Source organism: Lepidochelys kempii, chromosome 1 (genome assembly GCF_965140265.1).
Source record: "Lepidochelys kempii isolate rLepKem1 chromosome 1, rLepKem1.hap2, whole genome shotgun sequence".
NCBI classification, from domain to species: Eukaryota; Metazoa; Chordata; order Testudines; family Cheloniidae; genus Lepidochelys; species Lepidochelys kempii.
Window position 1 is genome coordinate 313,417,585 of NC_133256.1, and position 23,669 is coordinate 313,441,253.

General features: G+C 42.9%; 1 protein-coding gene across 1 annotated transcript in view; it reads right to left on the bottom strand.

The window, feature by feature from the left end:
* Positions 1–23,669, bottom strand: part of MOV10L1 (Mov10 like RNA helicase 1) — an 83,236-nt gene extending 59,567 nt beyond the window's left edge. The window contains exons 1-8 of the mRNA XM_073331779.1: positions 23,582–23,669; positions 22,194–22,378; positions 14,577–14,736; positions 12,355–12,467; positions 8,596–8,786; positions 7,038–7,178; positions 6,240–6,484; positions 5,448–5,640 (exon numbers count right to left, since the gene is read on the bottom strand). Coding sequence (XP_073187880.1) covers positions 5,448–5,640; positions 6,240–6,484; positions 7,038–7,178; positions 8,596–8,786; positions 12,355–12,467; positions 14,577–14,736; positions 22,194–22,378; positions 23,582–23,669 — 1,316 coding nt within the window. The remainder of the gene's footprint in view (positions 1–5,447; positions 5,641–6,239; positions 6,485–7,037; positions 7,179–8,595; positions 8,787–12,354; positions 12,468–14,576; positions 14,737–22,193; positions 22,379–23,581) is intronic.

The window sequence follows — 23,669 nt, forward strand, 5'->3', positions numbered from 1 at the left end:
AACCGTTACTCATCTTTCCCTAACTGTTGTTCTTTGAGATGCATTGCTCATGTCCATTCCCATGTAGGTGTGTGCAAGCCACGTGCACAGTCACAGAAAGATTTTTCCCTCAGTAGTATCTGTTGGGTCAGCCCCAGTGTGCCCTAAAGTCGCACCCTCATGGCGCTATATAGGGGCCTGCCACCCCACCACCCCTTCAGTTCCTTCTTGCAGGCAACTCTGACAAAGGAGTAGGAGGGTAGGCTTGGGAATGACATGACATCTCAAAGAACAATAGTTATGAAAAGATTAGTAATTTTTTTCTTTGTTGTGGGCTTGCTCATGTCCATTCCCATGCAGGTGATTCCCAAGCAGATAGACGAAGTGGGTTCAGAGTTCAACAACAAGCAGACTGTAGCACTGCTTTGCCAAATCCAGCATCATCTCTGGCCTGCTGCGTGATAGCATAATGGGTTGCAAAGGTGTGGACTGAAGACCATGTGGCTGCTCTACAGATATCGTGGATGGGAACCTGTGCCACGAATGCTAGTGAAGATGCTTGCGCCCTTGTCAAGCAGGCTGCCAGTGCCAGAGAAGGGACCTTTGCCAAGTCATAGCACATGTGAATACACGAGGTAATCCACGAAGAAATTCTTTAGGCTGAGACTGGGAGGCCCTTCATCCTATCAGCCACTGCTACAAAGAGCTGAGTAGTCCTCCTAAACGATCTGACCCTATCTAGGTAAAAACCAGCATCCACCTGATGTCTAGCGCATGGCACCTCTGCTCCTGGCTATTGGCAGGTAGCTTCAGGAAGAACACAAGGAGGAAAACCTCCTGGTTATTGTGGAACTGCAATACCATCTGTCAAGGCTGAATCCCCACTCTGTCACTCCAAGTGCAGAAAGTGGGGGCCTGGAAGGATTTTAAAAATTAACACCTGCCACTCCAGGCTTATATTAAGCTCCCAAGGCTACAGCTTTTCTCTGCCCTTGGTTTGGTAAATGCTGCCACCGCCCAAATGCAACCCCAAACCCTTGGACCTAGGAAGAAACACTTGGGAATTCCTCCCTGTGGGGTACCCTTAAGCTCTTCCCCCCTCCCCCGGGGAAAAGCTGAAAAAGAAAACAAAGGAAATTAGCTGTTGCCACCAGCTAATCAAACAGCATATGCACAAAGCTCTTAGGACACCAAAAATCCAATCCCGTAATTAAAAAAGGTAAAATTTATTAAAAACAAAAAAAGAAAAAAAATATATCTGGAACTTAGGCTTTTGCTAGATTTTAAAAGAGCAATTCCAAAAATCAAGTACTCAAAATAGCTTTCTTTGGGGGTTCAGCTTAAAGGTTACAAGCAAACAAAAGCATCCGGGGTTAGCACAGAAGAGTCCACAAGCCAACAAGAAATAACCCTAATTGCGTCTTTTTAGACATTCACTAATTTTCTTACATATCTGCGGCTTCAGATAAGTAGGTTCAAGGTATGAATTGATCATCTATAATCATACCTGGCTTAAAGCTGCTTACAGCATTGCTGCTGGGAGACCACCACACAAAGGGAAAGTTTCTTTCCCAATTTTAAAAAGTTCTACCTTCCCATTGGCTCTTTTGGTCAGGTGCCCACTCCTTTTCTTTTACCTGTGGGATTGTTAACCATTTACAGATAAAGCAAGCAGAGAACAGACCAAGAGGGATTTTACAGCTAACTGGCTGGCTGGGTGTCCATCAAAGGGAGCTACTCCCCCTCACTTCATGGATCACACGCCTCCCAAATCACAGAGAGTGCTGGCCAGTCTAATTCAGGTTGGGTCCACACCAGCTGGGATTTCTTCCTGGAGGTTTAGGAAAGAGTTAATAAGATACATACACCTCTAATTTTACTATACATGAAGAACTAAACAGTACTTTTTACATTTTAAGGACTACAATGACTTAGAATGCAGGGACATTTTTACCTGGCTGATTCTGGGAAACCTTCCCAGGAGAGTGAATCAGCCACTTTGTGAGAGGCTCCTGAAATGTGCTGTATTTCAAAATCAAAGTTTTGGAGAGCTACATTCCACCGAAAAAATTTCCTGTTAGTCTCTTTGACTGTGTGAAGCCACTTCAGTACAGCACGGTCAGCCTGCAGGTAGAACTGCCATCCCCAAATATATGGGCGTAGCTTCTCCAGAGCATACACAATAGCGTAACATTCTTTTTCTGAGACTGACTAGCGGCTTTCCCTCTCAGAAAGTTTTTTGCTGAGAAACACGACACGATGGAATTGTTGATCTGGTCCTTCCTTCATTAAAACTACTCCCACACCATGCTTGGACGCATCTGTGGTTACAACGAACGGTTGGTTGAAGTCCGGGACCCTCAGTACAGGGTCAGACGTAAGGGCCACCTTAAGCTGGTTAAAGGCTTTCTGACACTTCTCAGTCCACTGAACTGCATTTGGCTGTTTTTTCTTGGTCAGGTCTGTCAGTGGGCTGGCAATTTGGCTGTAGTTTGGTACAAATCGTCAGTAATATCCGGCCAAGCCCAAGAAGGATTGGACCTGCTTTTTGACTGAGGGACAGGCCAATTATGGATAGCATTTACCTTAGCCTGAAGGGGGTTGATAGTACCTTGACCCACCCCGTGTCCAAGGTACATTACCCTGTTTAGGCCTATTTGACACTTTTTGGCCTTAACAGTTAGTCCTGCCTCCCTTATGCGCTGGAAGACAGTTTGGAGGTTTTCCAGGGGGTTCTGCCGATGAATCTGAGAATACAGCCACATCGTCAAGGTAGGCAACTGCAAATTCCCCAAATCCAGCCAGGTTGTTATCTACCAATCTCTGGAAGGTGGCGGGTGCCTAAGCAAAAGCTTAAGTTCCAGATGTATTTTTTTCCTTTTTGTTTTTAAATAAAATGTACCTTTTTTAAGAACAGGATTGGATTTTTGGTGCCCTAAGAGGTCTGTGCTTGTTTGATTAGCTGACTGCACAGCTAATTTCCTTTGTTTTCTTTCTCAGCTCCTCCCCGGGGGTGGTGATGAAAGAGCTTGAGGGTATCCCACAGGGAGGAATTCCCAAGTGTTTCTTCCTGGATCCAAGGATTTTTTTTTTTGTCGTCATTTGGGTGGTGGCAGCATTTACCAAGCCAAGGTCAGAGAAGAGCTGTAACCCAGGTAAAGCAAGCAGAGAACAGACCAAGCTGAACTTTGTCCTTGATGAAAACTGCGTAGGGTGGCTCTGAAGTGAGGGCCCTGATTTATGAGACCCTCTTGCCCACTCTGATGGCTATGAGGAAAGCCACTTTCCATAAGTAGAGCAAAGAGCATGCCACCAAAGGCTCAAATGGTGCCCCCGTCAGTCTTGAGGAGGGCCAAGTTAAGATCCCAAGGTGGGACTGTCTATTTTACCTGTGGGTAGAGTCTGTCCAGTCCTTTAAGGAAACGGCTATAGAACACAATAGCAAAGATGGACCTGCCACTCAACCTGGGTGGAAGGCCAAGATAGCTGCCAGGTGCACCCTAATCGAAGACACAGACAATCCTGGATGGTTTAGATGTAACCAATAGTCGGTATTGTAGTTCAAGTGGGCAAGATCCCCTTCTGTCCAGCCCAGATAGAGAACCTTTTCCATTTCACCAGACAGGTGGCCCTGGTGGATGGTTTTCTGCTCCCTAACAGGATCTCCTGAACCGGCTCCAAGCATGCTAACTCCAAAGGGTTCAGCCATGGAGCTTCCAAACTGTCGGGTGGAAGGATCTGAGACCCGGATGAAGGAGATGTCCGTGATCCTGGGAGATCATGTCTGGAAACAGTGGTAGGTGATCAGTTCTTTGACTGTTAGAGGTGGTGATGGTGGTGGTGGGGCTCAACCCTCCAAAGTCACCAAATCTGACCTCCTTGACTGAGGACCCTGAGCCTGATGAAATGCCCAAGGAGTCCAGAAGGGCCCCTGCACCGGCACCTGCCACTGTACTGGCCAGCCCATGAGTGCGAGTCCCCGGCTCATCTCGTTATTCCGGTACCATTGGTGCAATCGGTGCCAGCTCTTTCTTGAGACATAGGACTCAGGTTCCGAGTCAGATGCTGAGGATTCACTCCTTGGACACCACGGGGGTGCGATGCCGGTTGGGGATACTGCATCATCACCGGCTTCCCTTTTGACGGTACCTGCTTCGGTGTCGCAATTACTTTCGCCTCTGGTACTGGCTCACATCTAGGTGGTGACGGTGGCTCCGGGAGGGACATCAGATCCCATGCCGCCCAGAATGCCTCCAGTGTGGACGGGAGTGCCATTCCCATGTTCCTATGGCTCTCCCTGGGGGGAGAGTCCAATAGCACCAGACTTGATGGTTTCCTTGCAGGGGCAGGAGTCAATGGTCAGCAGCAGCGGTTGTTGAGCCCAAGTGATCTTGCCTGCCGAAGTCTTTATGGCGGGTAGGCTTCAGGATAGGGAAGTGCCCCTATCAGTTTTCCGCTGCTTCTTGCACAGGACCAGAGAGTGGGAGTGGTGCCCATGCACTCTCCTGTACCGACCTCCTCTACACTGGCGAAATGTGGCAGTGCCTGGAGTCGTGCCATGCCAACAAGGAATCTTGCCTCAGTGCTGGGAAGGCCGGGCTGCAGTGCCTGTCCCCCATGGAAGCCGGTGTGCACCTTCTGGAGTCAGAGGTGCTTGGTGCCAAGTTGGGGTGACCTGGCTCCAAGAAGAACAAAGAGCCATCTCCATTAAGAGGAATTTAGCCTCTGCTCCCTTTCCTTGAGTCTGGGGCTTAAAACCTCTACAGATCCTGCACTGATCACGCAGGTGAGATTCACCCAAAGACCTGAGACAACTAGAGTAGGGGTCACTGAGAGGCATAGGTTTATGGCAAGCTCACACAGCTTACACCCTGGAAACCAAGGCATGCCCCAATGCCTGGGTGGGAAAGAACTTTGTTAAGCGGGATCCTTCACTACACTAACTGTAACACTAACTACTAAACTTTTCTATAACTGTTTACAGGAAAAAGTACAAGCACAAGAAAAGTCCACTGGGGAGTACCTGCAGAGCAAAAATGAGCAGTTCCAAAAACCATTACAGGCGGAAAGAAGGAACCAAGGGGGGGGGGGGGGGGAACGTGTCGGCAGGCCCTTATATACAGCACCATGAGGATGCGACTCCAGGGGGTTCTTGAGCCGACCCAACATATACCACTGAGGGAAAAAATCTTCCGGTGACTGTGCACGTGGTGTGCACACACCTACATGGGAATGGATATGAGCAAGCACTTGAAGAAGAACTAGATGTTTAAAATGCAGACTGACCTAAAAGCATTATGTTGCTGCCTTGTAAATTCAAAAAGTATTGGACCAATTCTGCCTTCACATATACACATGCACTTCCCACTGCAGTCAACTGGAGCTGTGCCTGCAAATCTGAGGGTAATATCTCATCCTTAAGCTTTCTTGGGCATAGCAGCTGAAAAAAAACCAAAAAACACACATACACTGCGGTACATATGATCACAATGGAAGTCTTTCCCTCAGGTGGTATGAAGATTTCCCCACTAGCTTCCGCCTCAACTATTGGCTGTTCTTCCACACTTTGTCCATTTTCTCCACTGCACAGATTTTCATCTTCTCTGCTACCAAGATCTTTATTCTCTCTTGCTAAATTTGGATCCTTAGGATTAATTCCTTCTGTAGTAAACAGACAGATAACAGTAAGCTTTAATTACTATATGATAGAGGTTTATAAAATCATGAATGGTGTGGAGAAAGTGGAGGTGTTATTTACCCCTTCACATAAACACACGAACCAGAAACCTCCCAATGAAATGGTTTTAAACTTGCTGCCTAACAAAAGGAAATGCTTTTTCCACACAATGCACAGTTAACCCGTTGAACTTGTTGCCAGGGGAAGTTGCTGAAGTGAAAACCAAGTGGATTCAAAAGGGAACTAGATATATTTATGGATATCAATAGCTATTAGCCAAGATGGTAAGGGATACAACCCCTACACTGGGTGTCCCTAAGCCTCTGACTGCCAGATGCTGGGACTGGACAACAGGGGAGGGATCCTTGATGACTGCCCTGTTCTATTCATTCCATTTGAAGCATCTGGCACTGGCCAGTGTTGGAAGTCAGGATACTGGGCTAGATGGACCATTAGTCTGACCCAGTATGGCCATTCTTATGTTCTTATTTACTGACAAGTGGGGCATGCAAGGTCCTACTGAAGGAACATACAGGCCTTTAAAGAGTTAGACATTACATACGTGTACGTATCTCACACATACCTGGTGGGGTTCCATTATTCATAACAAATGCGTTATTCAGTGGCTGGCACATAGGTTCGCTACTGTCATTGAGTGAATTGATGTTCCCCTTTGACAAATTCTCTTGTTTCACAGGAACAGATGATGACAAAAATGTTGTTGGAGTCTTCTGGCCTTTTTCAGGCAACTGAAAGCTAAACTGCTTCTCTTTTTCCCAGCCAGCTAGTCTGCAGCTGATTAAGGAATGTGGTACATTTCCCTTATTCCTAGAAATAATTAAACAGTTATATGTAAACAACATTTATGAGAAAAAGATTACTTGCAATACAGAACACACAAATCAAGACAGAATCAAATTCAGTGACACTCCAATAAATCCACCCTCACTGAAGCATGGCATGGATATCAACTCCATTGAGAAGAATTTTCAGGATAACTAAAATAAGATAAATATAAATAAATAAAATAAAAAGAATAAACCACTGGATTAAGTTATCTGTGAAGTTTTAATATAAGCTAATGTAAGTAGGACCCATGGATTAGGTTCTAGTACAGCATAACAGATCGTCAGAGCTTATACAATATTCCTCTGTATTTAGACTAGGAAATAGCTGTGGGAACAGAGTCCATGATGTGCCATCTATTGGTAAAGGTGAATGTTTAATGGTGACCATTAAGGTGAGCAACATGGATGCAACTCAACTTTGATCCTGTCAGATATGTGCAAGGTCTGAAATTCAATGTCAGGAATGGTATAAGAAGAAGAAATAGCATAGTCAAAAGGGAAAGAGTTATAAGAGAATAATTTAGAGAGCTTACTCTATCCAAATGACCATGTTTTTACTCTCCCCTAGCTTAAGTGTTCCAAAGTTAGTCATTCTTGACACCTCCAGTCCTCCTTTGTCTCTCATTAAATTTTCATATGACTCATCCAAGTTCATTTCACTAGCGGCAGATAGTCTGTAAAAATCATGACACTGTGTTGAATCAAAGTTAAATGGTTAGACTCAGGAAAATATAAAAATAAATATTACATTTAAAGATCCAACAAAACTTAAGTACTTTCCCTCAGTGTTTGAGTACAGAAGTCCAAAAATGCTTTCTCAGCCATCTACCATGACCCCCAAGCTATTAAGTTGCATTTACTAGGGGAAGCAATGATTTAAAAAAATATATATATGTATTACACACACACAGCCTTTCTTTAGGGAGGTCAAAATCTTGGATGTAGCCTGTAATGGTTTGGAACCAACCTACTCATCCTCAAAGGCCTGGTCCAACTCTCACTAAAGTATATGGAATGACTCCTATTGACTTCACTGGGAGTTAAACCAGGGCCCAAAATCAGCAAAGACGGCAGTTTTTCCATGAGCAACTTCTTATGGCCCAATGCCAGGAGAAGCTTTAGAATCAGGTACAAAGTGAAATGACTGGGTCGGGACAATTCTCAAGTTTCCTTCTTCTGCTGCTGGCTTCATGGGAGTCCCTTTATGGATGTCTAAAACATTTTTAAGGTGACTGCGGATTTCAGCCTAAACTTTAAAAAAAAGGTAACACAACCCACACCAAAATCAAAAAATACCACCACTTGCAGTTTCCCATCAGTGTCAGTGATTGCAACTTTCTGGCTATGTCTAAATTATCAGTAACACCCTCGGTATTACAAAGATGTTCAACTCATATTGAGGGAAATTTCAAAGCAGTAATGAAAAATACCTGAAATTACATATTCTGATTGAAATGAATTTTCTGTAGTTATCCAAGGCAACAGAAGAAAAAAAAAAAAAACAGTGCAGCTTTTCTTTAATAAAAAAGTTTGTTTTTTAAATTCCACCCAACCCCCACTAGATGTCTCCCACTGCTATGACAGTGGACAGATATTCATCCCTACCCTTTACAATACTGGGGAAGATGCTACAATTGGCAAGTAGAAGACAACCTATGAACTCTATTTTTAAAAACAGATAATTAAAGCACCAGTTTAGTATAGGGACTTCATGCAAAAATAATAAAAATGACAAATTTAGAAAACAAAATAAGGAAGACTACAAATTAACTGCATGGTAGTACAGAGTATCAACAACATAAGCAGGAGCTCTAGGAACACCAAAACAGCTGTATTATGTTGCTATCACAAGTGACCATTAGTAGGACATAGTGCTACAGGAAGCATTTCAAGGCGATGAACACAGTTCTGCAGCATGTCCCTTTAAACCAATTTAAACTGAACCATGGTCAGAATGAACCTCCTAGTAGGCCTCAATGAGGGTTTTTAAAAACTGGTTTAAGAAGTTGTGGGAGCATAAATCATGTTATTTCCTCTCCCTTCTTAAAAAAGAGTTATGTTTAACTTCAAACATGAGAAGTTTCCTGTTACCCATTCTTGTCTGAGGGAGCCATGCAGAGTGCTCTCCAAATGTAACATGACTGGTTACTCTCCACAACCACCACATTGACCAGGTCATGTCTACGAGGTGAATAACCATCAGGAAGTCTCAGAGAATCCAGATTGAAAAATATACTGTCATCTATTACGCCAATTCTTCCACAAACACTGGAAATACGAACCTGTAATATTTACATAATTAGTCTTATTACATGTCACATGCTTAAATTTGCTTAGGCAGTAATTTTTAAAACAATCACCACAGAATAGTACATGTATCATATATGTTTATTATTGAAGAAAACTGACACCCAGGCATTTCACAGTATGTCTATAGATTTAGTATAGATAGTAATCACCTCAGTGTTTCCTTAAATTTAAAAGTACCCAAACACAAGCAACTACATGTGCAGGGTAAAAATCATGCTTTAACTGTATGCTATAGTACATTTATGGCTGGCTATTGAACTTCAAGATACCATAGCCATCAAAGAGTTCCCTCACCCTTCCACAGAAGTAATGGAACTGAGAGAACACTAAAACCTAAAGCTTTTCACCAAGAAGTGGAAGGTTGGACATATGACCAGGGAAGAGTATAAAAATATTGCTCGGGCATGTAGGAATGAAATCAGGGGGGCCAAATCGCACCTGGAGCTGCAGCTAGCAAGGGATGTCAAGAGTAACAAGAAGGGTTTCTTCAGGTATGTTGGCAACAAGAAGAAAGCCAAGGAAAGTGTGGGCCCCTTAATGAATGAGGGAGGCAACCTAGTGACAGAGGATGTGGAAAAAGCTAATGTGCTCAATGCTTTTTTTGCCTCTGTCTTCACTAACAAGGACAGCTCCCAGACTGCTGCGCTGGGCATCACAACATGGGGAGTAGATGGCCAGCCCTCTGTGGAGAAAGAGGTGGTTAGGGACTATTTAGAAAAGCTGGACATGCACAAGTCCATGGGGCCGGACGAGTTGCATCCGAGAGTGCTAAAGGAATTGGCGGCTGTGATTGCAGAGCCATTGGCCATTATCTTTGAAAACTCGTGGCGAACGGGGGAAGTCCCGGATGACTGGAAAAAGGCTAATGTAGTGCCAATCTTTAAAAAAGGGAAGAAGGAGGATCCTGGGAACTACAGGCCAGTCAGCCTCACCTCAGTCCCCGGAAAAAACATGGAGCAGGTCCTCAAGGAATCAATCCTGAAGCACTTACATGAGAGGAAAGTGATCAGGAACAGTCAGCATGGATTCACCAAGGGAAGGTCATGCCTGACTAATCTAATCGCCTTCTATGATGAGATTACTGGTTCTGTGGATGAAGGGAAAGCAGTGGATGTATTGTTTCTTGACTTTAGCAAAGCTTTTGACACGGTCTCCCACAGTATTCTTGTCAGCAAGTTAAAGAAGTATGGGCTGGATGAATGCACTATAAGGTGGGTAGAAAGTTGGCTACATTGTCGGGCTCAACGGGTAGTGATCAATGGCTCCATGTCTAGTTGGGAGCTGGTGTCAAGTGGAGTGCCCCAGGGGTTGGTCTTGGGGCCGGTTTTGTTCAATATCTTCATAAATGATCTGGAGGATGGTGTGGATTGCACTCTCAGCAAATTTGCGGATGATACTAAACTGGGAGGAGTGGTAGATACGCTGGAGGGCAGGGATAGGATACAGAGGGACCTAGACAAATTGGAGGATTGGGCCAAAAGAAATCTGATGAGGTTCAATAAGGATAAGTGCAGGGTCCTGCACTTAGGATGGAAGAATCCAATGCACCGCTACAGACTAGGGGCCGAATAGCTAGGCAGCAGTTCTGCGGAAAAGGACCTAGGGGTGACAGTGGACGAGAAGCTGGATATGAGTCAGCAGTGTGCCCTTGTTGCCAAGAAGGCCAATGGCATTTTGGGATGTATAAGTAGGGGCATAGCGAGCAGATCGAGGGACGTGATCGTTCCCCTCTATTCGACATTGGTGAGGCCTCATCTGGAGTACTGTGTCCAGTTTTGGACCCCACACTACAAGAAGGATGTGGATAAATTGGAGAGAGTCCAGCGAAGGGCAACAAAAATGATTAGGGGTCTGGAACACATGACTTATGAGGAGAGGCTGAGGGAACTGGGATTGTTTAGTCTGCAGAAGAGAAGAATGAGGGGGGATTTGATAGCTGCTTTCAACTACCTGAGAGGTGGTTCCAGAGAGGATGGTTCTAGACTATTCTCACTGGTAGAAGAGGACAGGACAAGGAGTAATGGTCTCAAGTTGCAGTGGGGAAGGTTTAGGTTGGATATTAGGAAAAACTTTTTCACTAGGAGGGTGGTGAAACACTGGAATGCGTTACCTAGGGAGGTGGTAGAATCTCCTTCCTTAGAAGTTTTTAAGGTCAGGCTTGACAAAGCCCTGGCTGGGATGATTTAATTGGGGATCGGTCCTGCTTTGAGCAGGGGGTTGGACTAGATGACCTCCTGAGGTCCCTTCGAACCCTGATATTCTATGATGATTCTATGATATTGGTAAACTGACAGTTTTATCTTTTAATTGGACACTCAACTTACATAACACCTGTAAAGACTTATTTGTGGATATACTGGATATGTGGTGACTCAAGAAGGAATAGTAACATTTTCTCTCACCAAAAAAGACAAGCATCCTTTTATAACCCAGAGTGCTTGGAAGACTTTTAAAGCAAACGTAATAATAAGCACATCCATTGAATAAATGATATTCATTAGTTTTGAATCAAGTGTATGTAAGTATAGATGTTTTAATTCTGAGCAGGTCTGTGTACAGACAGTATGATTTGGGTATTTGTTACCTTCTCAACAAGTGGTTGGTAGCTAAAACCACAAAACCCAACCAATAAAAATAACAAAATTTCCCATATGACACATTTAACTCCCCCTGCCACCACACACACAAACTTTGTTTTAGAAATAATCCTATATCAACTTATGAGCATTAGAATGAACTTAATTTTCTTTTATCTTTCAGATGAAAACTTGTCCAATACTTAAGCCCCTTCATTTTCAGTTTAAACCAAAAAAATCCTGGGTTTTACAAAAACTATTTTTCGTTTTTTCCCTGATTTTCATCCTACTTTCATATTATTCAAATATATAAAAAAGAACTTGTTTTATTAGGAAAAATACAATACATTGCATGAGATATATGTATTACGATAATACATTAGTCTGCGTGTATATGCAAAACTGCCTGCTGAAGTAAGGCTATGTATTAATCTGGAAGATACACACAAGAAACAAATGGGCACGCACGCAAGCTCTGAAGTGCATGCACATCTGAATATATTGATCAATCTTACGCCTACCATGTACACATTTCAAGCTGTTAGCAGATAATGGTTTCAACATTGTGTTATATTTAAGGATTAGAGATATATTGTTTTCTTAAACTCAAAGGTGGCACTGTTTTGAGTTCTGTTTTAGTTATACAGCAAACCACACTGAATTCTGTTCAAAGCATTAATCTACTGAATACTTTTTTCTCCGTCCTTACGTCCACCAAAATAAACCCCGATATTTACCTAGAAAAATTATTAATAGTTTTTGCACCGATTTTCAGTAGTTTTTGTTGTTGTAGTAATAAACACCAATAAATTCCCAGGAAAAAATTAAATAAAATAAAAACTGAAAACAAAGGGCACTACCAACACTGTAGCAGATCTACTAAGACAAGCAGCCATTTTTCCTCTCACAGTACAGCGTGAATATTCCCCTGCCAAATGCCCAGAGCAATATGCAAAATACATACTTTGTCCACTCGCTTATATCTCAGTGGCTTTACAGAAACTGCTTCACTGCTCCATGTCGTTGGGTTAATAAAATATTCAGCTTGCACCCAGTCACCTTTACAAGGTTTGAAGCCTATAAAAACAGTGACATTTTTGCAAGTTAAGTTGTCATAAAAAGACACTTTACATAACTTTGTGGAAGCATGTCGTGTTTTTGCTATAAAAGGGCACTGTGCTTTGACATAATTTAAGGAACTTTAAAGTTATCTGCTAAAATGTGTTAAAAGTATACTTATTACAACACTATATATTGAGTGCTACACGTAACAGGAGATACAGAGAACTTCAGCACTTAATTTTAACGTTGTTTTATTTTTTGTGTCCACCAAAAAGCAGGTCCATGAGCTCCTACCCTGTTGCCTGATGGACTGTTGCAACAGGCTGAGACTTCACTGGGAGTGCATCAACTTTTTGACAGGGGAGGAGGGAATTTAATTCATAAATTACACTTGCGAGGGATAAACCTTTGTCTTTAATACTTAACACAGTTTAAGGAGTACCATTCTGAAGACACAGAAATGTTGGCCCTAATCTGGCAATAAATTCTGCACAGGAAGCCCCCTACATCTGTGCAGAACTCCACTGAAGCCAGTACAGCTACATGGAAGAGCCAAGTGTCTACACAGGTGGCTTTGGATATCCCACCCTACTTTGTGAAGGAACATTCACTGTTCAAGCTGTCATGTTAGCCAGCAGCACGAAGCCTACGCAGAGCTGGCCACACAGAGGATTTTAAAGCTAGTTTAAAAAAAAAAAAAAAAGTTACTGAATTTTACTAAGTGTCTGAGATAGGGTCTTTTAAAAGTTCATTGCAGTAAACAATGAAGATTAATTAAAATGTAATTAAATGTTACAATTTATAAGTTTTCAAATGGCTAGCAACAATGAAAGATCTGTGATCAAACTGTGATCCAAAGAAAGCCACAACATTTGCTAATCACTTATACGGGAATTGTTTAAAGGTCAAAGCATCACCAAACTCAGGCTATGGCTACATTAGAGAGCTTGCTGTTCTGCCACTGTAAGCTCTCTAGTGTAGCTGCTCTAAGACAACGGAAGAGCACTTTCCTGTCAGTTTAATTAATCCAGCCCCGCTCCCCCGTGAGCAGCGGTAGCTATGTTGGCAACAGCAGCTCTCCCACTGACATAAGCATCAGTGTGGACAACGTTAAGTTGACATAAATTATGTCCTTCAGGGGCATGGCTATTTCACATTCCTAAGTGACATAATTTATGTCAACTTAAGCTGTCGGATAGCCATAGCTTCACATATTTAATACTTTTACTCGGGTTACAGCTTTACTCCCACGCAACAGTAAACTTCAGGAGTCACAGTGATAAAACAAAGATGAACAGACTTTGGACTACAACTTATGTATTATAAATTTGGCGAAATCTTAGCCACAAATTAAAAAAATAAAATAATCCTAATTTTTAGATATACATTATTTTAAAAGTTCATGTTACAGTAGTGAAAAATAGCACCTGAAACAGAATCTATTTTGTAGATTTAATTTTGTAGATTCTGTAGATTTAACACAATAATTATGAGATCACACAGCTGCATTCCCTCAGGAAAGGGCCTTTTGCAACAAGTTTCAGCCTGTAGCAACATTTTTTTTTTTTTTTGGATAAGTGTAAAACCCCGTCTGAAAATAGGGTTTTAAAATGAAACGTGTGGGACACCCTTAGCCAAAGTTAAGAGTCCGATGAAGTGAGCTGTAGCTCACGAAAGCTCATGCTCAAATAAATTGGTTAGTCTCTAAGGTGCCACAAGTACTCCTTTTCTTTTTGCGAATACAGACTAACATGGCTGTTACTCTGAAACCAGTCCTTTTTATATACCAACATGTTTATTTTCAAAAAGACGTATTAAATTTCACTAATTTCTCTATATTTAAAATGAGTAAGGGTAGGCTACACTAACTGTGAGAAGAAATTACCTCTCATACAAAGCAAGCCTACTTTCAATGAAAGTGACTTAGAGCTCAGTTTACAGCACTCAAAAATATGAAAAAAAAATAGCTGTCTTCATCCCAGTTATTACTTTTACTCTAATAAGGATTATCTGCTATTTGAAATATAAATTCTTGTACTGTGCACTAGACACTTAACACACAAGACTTTCGAGACCATTAAAATGGTTATGAACATGATCAAGATTTTTTTTTCCAAGTCATACCTTCACAAACCCGGTCCATGGCGAAAGAAGTTGTCTTATTAATATAGCCACCATCTTTAGTAAGAGATGTAATATTGCCAATTAACATTTTAGTTTTTAATTCAGAAGAGTCGTAAGTAGGACTGCTATAGTTTTCCCATTTGTCTGAGACAGCTTCTACCTAAAGAGTGCAAAAATACAATATTCCCATAGCTGATATTTCTACTTCACTAATTATTAGGTTAGCAGCAAAGTTAAAAATACACTCAATATGTCCCGTGTGATGTACCAGATTTCAAGTATTTTAAACTACATTTTATAGGCAACCAAAACTACTATTTACAGGATTATATACCCATTTTAGTTGTCAAAAACTCATGTCTCCCCCCACCACAAAAGATTAAAAATACTATAAAAATAAAGGAATCACTAGCAGTAACAATGATATAAAGGTGCTAAGGAACTTCACTGTCACAAACATTTGTTTCAATTAGTTGCACCAGTGCTGATATTTATTATTGTTGTTCATTAATCTATCTGCCTTGTCCATCTCACTTTAAGATCAAGGCAGTATCTTACAGGGTCTCCTGGCAGGTTGGGAGAGAATTTGTTTTCAAACACTTTAATTCTGTGCAAAAAATGACTGGAGCTAGAGCACTTCCCATTCTGTGAATCAGCAAACGCAAGAATTCTTACCATTTGTCATCAGTTTATACACTATAAAAAATTTTTAAAAGGGACATTCAAGTGACAATTGGTAATTTTAAATTAATGGGTTTTTTTTACCTCCATGCTTTTAAAATGTACTCTTTCATTTTATTAAGCAGGTAAACAGCTCCAGGCTGGTGTTTGCAAAATGTCAGCCTGAGAAGGGTCATGTAAACACAACCAGTCTTCTGCTGTGCTAGAAGAAAGAAGCAGATACCATAGGCTTCTTAGCTGCCTGACCCATGGAAGCAGTAATGATTCCTTAATTACTTGGGAAGCTTACGGTAGAATTAGGAATCAGTGGCCTGAGAGAAACACTCCCTACAAGGGCTAAGCAGCAGCTGCAGCTTTAAGAACCATGTCCTTGCTTCCAAGGAGTCACTGTTGTCACTAGACCAAAGTCCCCACTACACAAGTCACTGATCTATCAGGAGAGTTCCTTCATCCCGCAAGGATTTCCCCCCTCCTCAAGGAGGTCTCCAGCACTCATAAGCCCCCTTCTGACCTCAAGAGTAATAGTTACTGATGTCACTGGCCAAAAGCCCCTTACACCTCCAAGCAGCAGTTGATGCTAGACTCTCACAATAAACCATGTCTGGGTATATATGAGGAAACTGCACAGTGTAAGAAATTGGTCAGGGCATGCAAAAGGACTAGACAGGGGAAAAATACTCAAGCAGGTAAAGAGATATGGGATTACTGTAAGGAAAGCAAAGTGAAATATATTTTAGTATTAAACAGTGATATAATAAAAACTCACATATATAATAAATCTCCTATTACATAGTTTTCTTTTAAAATGAATAAAAGGGAATACAGGTAGACTTTCATCATGTTCAAGCACTGCTGTGTTATGACCAATCTGGGGCACAGGAACTAACATGATCTGTAAACAAACTTTATTGTTTTACCTAGAAATGAGCTTGTAAAAGGAGGGTTGTAACACTGGAGAAAGCATGCAGGTTTGAAGACAAAAACAAAAAAATCAGTTTTCATTTTCAGAAAGGTTATAGGATCATAACCATCTAAAAAGCTATTTACATAAAAATAATTTGACTTGACAGCGTCCCTTTAAAAGGCTGATCGTGGCTTAGGCCTTAATTTTTCAGCAACCGCACATCCCAGGAGGTGAAGTGTACAGAGACAACAAGCTCAAAGACCCAGCAGAAGAGTTAAGTGCACCACAGTTATATAATATTAACCGTTATTCATAGGTTACAAAGCTTTTAATGGCTTGTTTATCAGAAGTCTTGCTTCTAACTTCTGCACTGAACAGATACAAGTTTTTCCCTAAAGAATAATTACTACAGTTAGGCAGTGAAATTTAACTTAAGTAGATTTTAATTTTTTAAATAGATTTTTAAACCAAGCAAAGAAACACAATCAGTTTACATACAAGTCCAGATCCTGTTTTATAAATAAATAACACCTGTAGAACACTCAACTAACTCACATATCCTTGTTTCACAATAGACAACTTGCAGCTAGTAAGTTTCCTCACTTCTTCCCTGCAATTACTTACAGGACATACTAAACCCTCAGCACTGCAGCATGGAGGGAAGAAGATTGCAGCAATGTGCTTGAACAGTGCTATCCAAGCTGTGATCGATACACCATTGGTAGTCTGTTAAGCACTAGATACTCTGGACCTTCTTTACAAGCCTCCAGACCCTTCTTCAGAAAGTAGCAAACAAAAAAAACCCCACAAACCACCACACAGACCAAGAAGGAGGAGCCATGTTAGCGGTCTCTACTGGGGTTGTGCGCTACTCAAAGGGAGGAAATAAGCACCACCCTTTGAGCATGGACCCTCTGGTAATGCTAGAGCTGCTAAAAGCAGCATGAGAGGGATATCCAAGGGAGAAGAGGACAAGGTGACTAGCCAGCATGTGCAGGGAATCAAACAGCAGGAAAACACACGGAGCAGAGTAGGAAGAGGAGAAAAAGAATGCATGGGGAGATGAAACAAAAATTGTACTAAGGCAGCAATACAGTAGTTATTGGACTAATGAGAGGTAAAAATACAAAAAAGATGGTATTTTCAAAAGCACTTAAGTGTTAGTCAACTCTACCACTGGAATTAATGGCCATTGATTTAAATGGGAGAAGAGTTTGGCCAATGTCATGTACTTTTCAAAATATCACCCTAAATACTTACCAAATATGACATTTTCAGGCAAGTAACTGCTGTAGTTTCTATAGGGATACTATACAATCATAAATAGTATTTCTCTCATGGACCACCACCTTGTATTAAGATGGCATACCCACTATGAAAAATAGTTTGGGAATTAGAAAGTGAGTCTGAACATACTATGAGGGTTAAAGAAGGTTAAGAGATGATCTCAGAACAGAGTCTGTAATCAAATGGTAGTTTGGGAAGTCCGTAAGAGTCACAGAAAAGGGTCATCCCCAAGCTTCAAGGGGGGATTCATTACCATAGTGCAATGCACCCTCCACAAAACAACTCAAAACTATGACTGGAAATCCATCCTAAGTTACTGCCGGCACCTGATCAAAATGTCCTGCTAGTGTTGCAGAGTAGGGTGGGGTTGCATATGAAAGAAAGGTATTCAGAGGCAGGTTCCCTGTATGAATCACCTAAGATTTAGGTGATTTGGACCTAATTCTCCTGTGGACCCTTAGCACATTCAGCAGGCTAGTTCTGTACTGCTGTAAACCTTGCCCCAAAACAACAGAAATCAAATATTATAAATTGTGGTTCCTAGTAAAATGTCAGCATTTACTCAACAGATATTACACCATTATTGCCTATTTCAAAATATATGCAAAACAATGTAGTGCCTACCTTCCCTCAATTTCTTCACAATCAGCCCACTCACTTGCACACACAGCACTCAGGCCTTCCAAAGCTCTAGGGCAGGGATTCTCAATGTTTTCCTCTCTGAGGCCCACCTCAACATGTTATAGAAATTCCAAGGGGGGAAGGGGGACTTGGGCCTTGGCCATAGACGTACTTTGACTTCTATTTGGGGAGGGTGGGCAGGGACCAGCAGGGCTCAAGCCACCTCCTCATGGCGGGGGTCCAGGGAGGGAATGCCACCTCCACCCCCGACTCACCTCATCAGGCCACCCAGCCTGTCTGGTTTGGGGGAGGGTGCAACCAAAAATTAGAACTCAAAGGTGGGGGGCTTAGCTCAAAAAGTTTGAACACAGCTTAGGGTGCAGGGAGGGGGTAGCTAGGGGCGTGTGCAGACAAGGGGTAGCTCAAGGTACAACTGGGGTTGTGTGCATACAGGGGGTGGCTTTGGGTGTAGGGTGGCCAGGACTGTGTGCGGGCATGGGGGTAGCTCAGGGAGAGGGGTACCTGGGGCTGTGCTCAGGCATGGGGGTAGCTCAGGGTGCAGAGAGGGCATAACCTCAGGGTGCAGGGAGAGGGATATTAGGGGCTGTGTGCTAGGAGGGCTCCCCTGCAGTCCTGGTTCCTAGAGGGGTCTGCCAGCCACAGAGCCAGGTCTCCCCATCCAGGTGGCTCTTACCAGCTGCCCCTGCGGGAGCAAAGGGGGCAGGGAACTGAGGAGCAGCTTCAACCCGGGGCACCAGCAGGAGACGAGGGAACGCTTCCGTTGCTTTCTCCATGGCACCAGCCAGAGCAGCAGCTGCCCCACACTACCTCCGACCTGGCCACGGGGCAGGGAGAAGAGATGGGGGGGAGGGGAGATGTGGAGCTGGCCCTGGGACTGCCATGCTCTTGCGCTGCAGTTTGGGGAGGAGGGGAAAAGCCTCCATGTCCCCAAATGTGCCCATGTGCTCAGGGCTTCTGCCCCACAAGGAGCACCTGTGCCTCCCAGTTTCAGCCTCATGGTGGGCGCCAAGGATCAGGGTTTCAGCCAAACGCCTCCCAGCTTCAGCCCCGCGGGGAGTGCTGGGGCTCAGGCTCTGGGTTTCAGCCATGGGGCCTTGTGGCCCCCTTGAAAGGGATCATGAACCCCAGGGGGCTATGGTCCCTCTGTTGAGAACCACTGCTCTAGGGAATAGTAAGCCTTAGGAAAAATAGTTGAGTACAGACCAGGGGTTCTTAAACTTCATTGCACTGCAACCCCCTTCTGACAACAAAAATTACTACACGACCCCAAAAGGGGGGACTAAAGTCTGAGCCCACCCGAGCCCCATTGCCCTGGGCAGGGGGGCCAATTCTAAAGGCTGGTGGGGACAAAACTGAAGCCCAAAGGCTTCTGTCCCAGACAGGAGGGCCTGTAACCTGAGCCCAACCACCTGTACGGGGAGACTTTGGCAAACCAGTAAAGTGCCTGAAACCACTATGGTTTATCGCTAAAAGCAGCCAAGTCAGCAGGCTGTAAATTGGTCATTCAGCAGTCTCAGTTTAACCAAGGCAGGAGGAGAATGGGTTTTTGGGTGCCACAGAGAACGCACCTTGACGCCGCATCCTTCCTGATAAGAACTGTGTTGAAGCTGCTGATACATGCATTTTAGAAGAGCAGGATGTGCCCCAGGAATGTCTATGGGGGCCTCAAGGCTGCAAACTCTGGAAAAACCCACACCTGGTTAATCGATAATCAGAAGGAACCTCTCGCTTGACCATTGAAACTGCTAACTTAACAAGTTTGCTTTAAGGGACATGTCATTCTATTACTAATGTATAAATGGGGGGAAAAGTTTGAGGTAGTGGGACTCTTCAGGACTGGACTCTCCCTCTGGATACATCTTGTGTTCCCCACCGGCAGACGGGCTGCCACTGTGCCACTCGAGAGCCACACTCAGCTTTGGTAATTATCAAGGACTGGGGGTGTTTTACTAACCTGTTGCGGACGTGTGTATAAGTGCTTGAGACCAAATAAAGTTTAGCTTTAAGTGAAAGCACTCTTGTGTTGTCCTGTTTGTGCCAGCCATTTATCCGTCCAACGGTCGTGTGTCTTCTGATTTATTTCCTGACACCACCTCGCATAGAGTAAAAGTTACCAAGAGTTTTGGGTTGAAAGAACCCCAGGTAACACACCCAGGGCTGAAGCCCTCAGGCTTTGGCTTTGACCCCAGGTGGTGGGGCTTGGGCTTTGGCCAGCCCTGGCAACCCCATTAAAACGGGGTTGTGACCAACTTTGGAGTCCCAATGCAGACAGAGTTTGAGAACCACTGGTATACATGATTTTATTGTTTTAAAATCTGCTCTCTCATGTTGTGCTGTGTGCCTACTGCTGAGATTAAACAGCGTTTTAAGAAAGTTTTCTGGTCACTGGTCATAGCTCCAGAAGGGAAGCTATGGGTGCTAAGCCCAGTCACACATGTAGAGAAATCAGGGTTGATATACAGGAAGCTGTAGCCCAAGACTCAATCTAAGAATGGGGAAAAATCAGGGGATTCCATCCTAGGACAAGTGAATGAAAGAAGCCTAACACCTTTGGGAGAAGCACCCTCAGAGATGAGTCAAAGGTGCAACTAGATCCATAACCATTACAGGCACTCAGATGGTAGGCCATAAAAGTACACGGACAGATACCAGATACCACTGTGCAGTAGCTATTGCAAAATATTTAAGTTTTCTTCTTACACATTTTTATATAGGAAGGTAAAGATATTATTATGAATACATTTACAGTTATATGAATTGACAGGTACCAATACACTTTTCAACCTTAAAGAAACATTCGGTAATCTAAATGATTAACAATACCCAGGTCTGAATAAGATATGAGTGTCTCAGGGTTTATTTTATATCAATTGGGAGTAGTTCCTAATCCAATTTGCTTTCACCTTATTTCAGTGTGTGTCACTCATCTTTGGAGAAGGTGAAGAACAAATAAAATTTGAAAAGAAATGGAATACTGATCCAACTCTCATAAAATAAAGGGAAGATATGTGTTCCTATTCTGCTCCATGTGGAAACTTATACTGAAACAGTTTTGTCATTTTACTTACATTTTAGTTACTCTAATAAACAGTGTAATGGGACAAGACAATAAGATACTTTTACTTGCTACTGGTTTTATTTTGAATGACATTTTCCGATCAGTAAAATGATTCTTATACAGTTGCTTTATTTCTAAGTCAGAATCCCACTTAAAAAAAAAATCCATAAACCCCATGCCCATTTCCAAAATCAGGGCCATCTATATATGTATTATCCTACAACACATGCCAAGTAAGGACCCAATCCTGCAAACACAAGAACACTCCTTTTTCTCACAAATAATGGTTGCAGGATCAGGTCCTAATCTTCGATATCAGTAGGGACCTACCAAATTCACGGTCCCTTTTGGTCAATTTCACAGTCATAGGATTTTTTAAAATCATAAATTTCATTATTTCACCTATTTAAACCTGAAATTTCAGTGTAATGGTAGGGGTCCTGACCCAAAAAGGAGTCAGTGCAGAAGTAAGGATGGCAATACTGAACCCCCCCCCCCCCCGCAACTCCCTTTTTTGGGTCAGGACCCCCCAATTTGAGAAACCCTGGTCTCTCACATGAAATCTGTATAGTATAGGGTAAAAGCACACGAAAGACCAGATTTCATGGGCCATGACATGTTTTTCATAGAATTTGTTTTTTCATATGAATTTGGTAAGGCCCTATCAGGAACAGGGAATTCATTTGGGGTGTCCAAGGCACTGAAATTAAAAAAGTTAGGAGGCTTAGTTTCCTACATATTGTCCAGCTATCATTTCAGTTAAATGTACCCTCCTCTCTTCTCCCTGGCATTTTGGACATTCCCTACCCTGCCCATACCTACAACCTTCAATGGGAAAAAGGGTTAAATGAATATTTTGGATGCAAGTTTGGTAGTGTGGAACCCCAATAATTAAAGGCACTGTGAGAAGTCAACCTGACCACAGTGATACAAAACACCTACTTCAGAAATCATCCAGACAGAAAAATCTTTAGAGACGTTTCCTTACAAAGGCAGTTCATAATACAAAATGCTAGACCAATTGCACTACTCATTCATGTCTTACCCTGATCGCCTTCAATCCATTAGATGTTTTATCCTCTTCAGCAATAGCAATGACTTTCTGTCCAACATTCAGTGGCACACCGCTCATCACAGCATCACTTGTGAAGCAAATCAAGTCATCTATCATCCCATAATCATGGCAAAATCTTGTCACTACTCCTTGTACGGTTTTTAACTCTTTATCATCTGAAAGGGGGAAAATATGTTTATATGATTATATAAAAACAAAACTAATTTTTTGATGAAAATGTATAACTGTGGTAGTTATCATAAATGCCATGTAATGGAAACAATTCCCAACTGTGCTTGCAACCAAAATACTGCCACACTGAGAACCTGAGAAATTTATTTTCAAAGTCAAAGTTGCAAGGAATGTGAACAGTAAGCAATCAGCATAAATAATATATAAAACTGGATTCTGAAAAATAGTTCTAATAACCTAAGATAGTAGCTCTCACCCTTTCCAGACTACTGTACCCCTTTCAGGAGTCTGATTTGTCTTGTGTACCCCCAAGTTTCACCTCACTTAAAAATTACTTGCTTACAAAATCAGACATAAAAATACAAAAGTGCCACAGCACACTATTATTGAAAAATTGCATACTTTACCATTTTTACCATAAATGATAAAATAAATCAATTGGAATATAAATATTGTACTCAGATTTCAGTGTACAGTTTATACTGCTCTATATATTCAAGTCACTGTCTGTATGAAAAAACCAAGTACATTCTAACAGTACCATTTATCTTGTACTTTGAAAACAGAAAGGAAGCTTCATAATACCCCTGCAACGTAGGTGCTACACATTTTTATCCCAATTTCCAGATGGGGAATCTGAGGCACCAAGGATAAAAGATGTGAGAGCCCATAATCACACAAGCCAAGGGCTGTCCTGGAGCTCTGGAACAAAATCCTTGCTTCAAAAAACTCCCTATCCTGTCTCAGACCATTAGGCGCTGCCTCCTAAGACTAGAGAAGGGACACAACAAAGGTGGTGTCTTTGTGTTGCTGCCACAACCAGTTGATTTGTGGCAGGCAGGCCATACCTCTGTTGACCCGCATGCTGAAATAAACCAGACAACAGTTACTTGGTTAAGACCAGGTCCCCTTCTCTCCGCCCCGCAGAGATCTCGCCAGGCCAGGGGCCTGTCCAGCTCAGCGTCAGGGACAGGATCTCCCTGCCCGCAGCACAAGGCACAGCTGGCATCAAATGGCACAGGCTGGAGCCACCCTCGGCTCTGACCAGCCCCAGGGACTCCTGCTCCCAGAGGGAGGCGAGTGACGCAGGCCGCTGGGGCTGGAGCATCGCGCCCAGAGGAGTTGGCCTCACGGGCCTGCGCTAGGGCCCGCTGGACTCCCGGCTGCGGCGAGTCAGGGAGCGATACCTGTGGCCGCCGGCCGCTTCTCTCCGGGCCCCTCCCCTTCTGCCCGTCTCCAGAAGTAGGCCAGGGCTCTGGACAGGAGCTGGAGCAT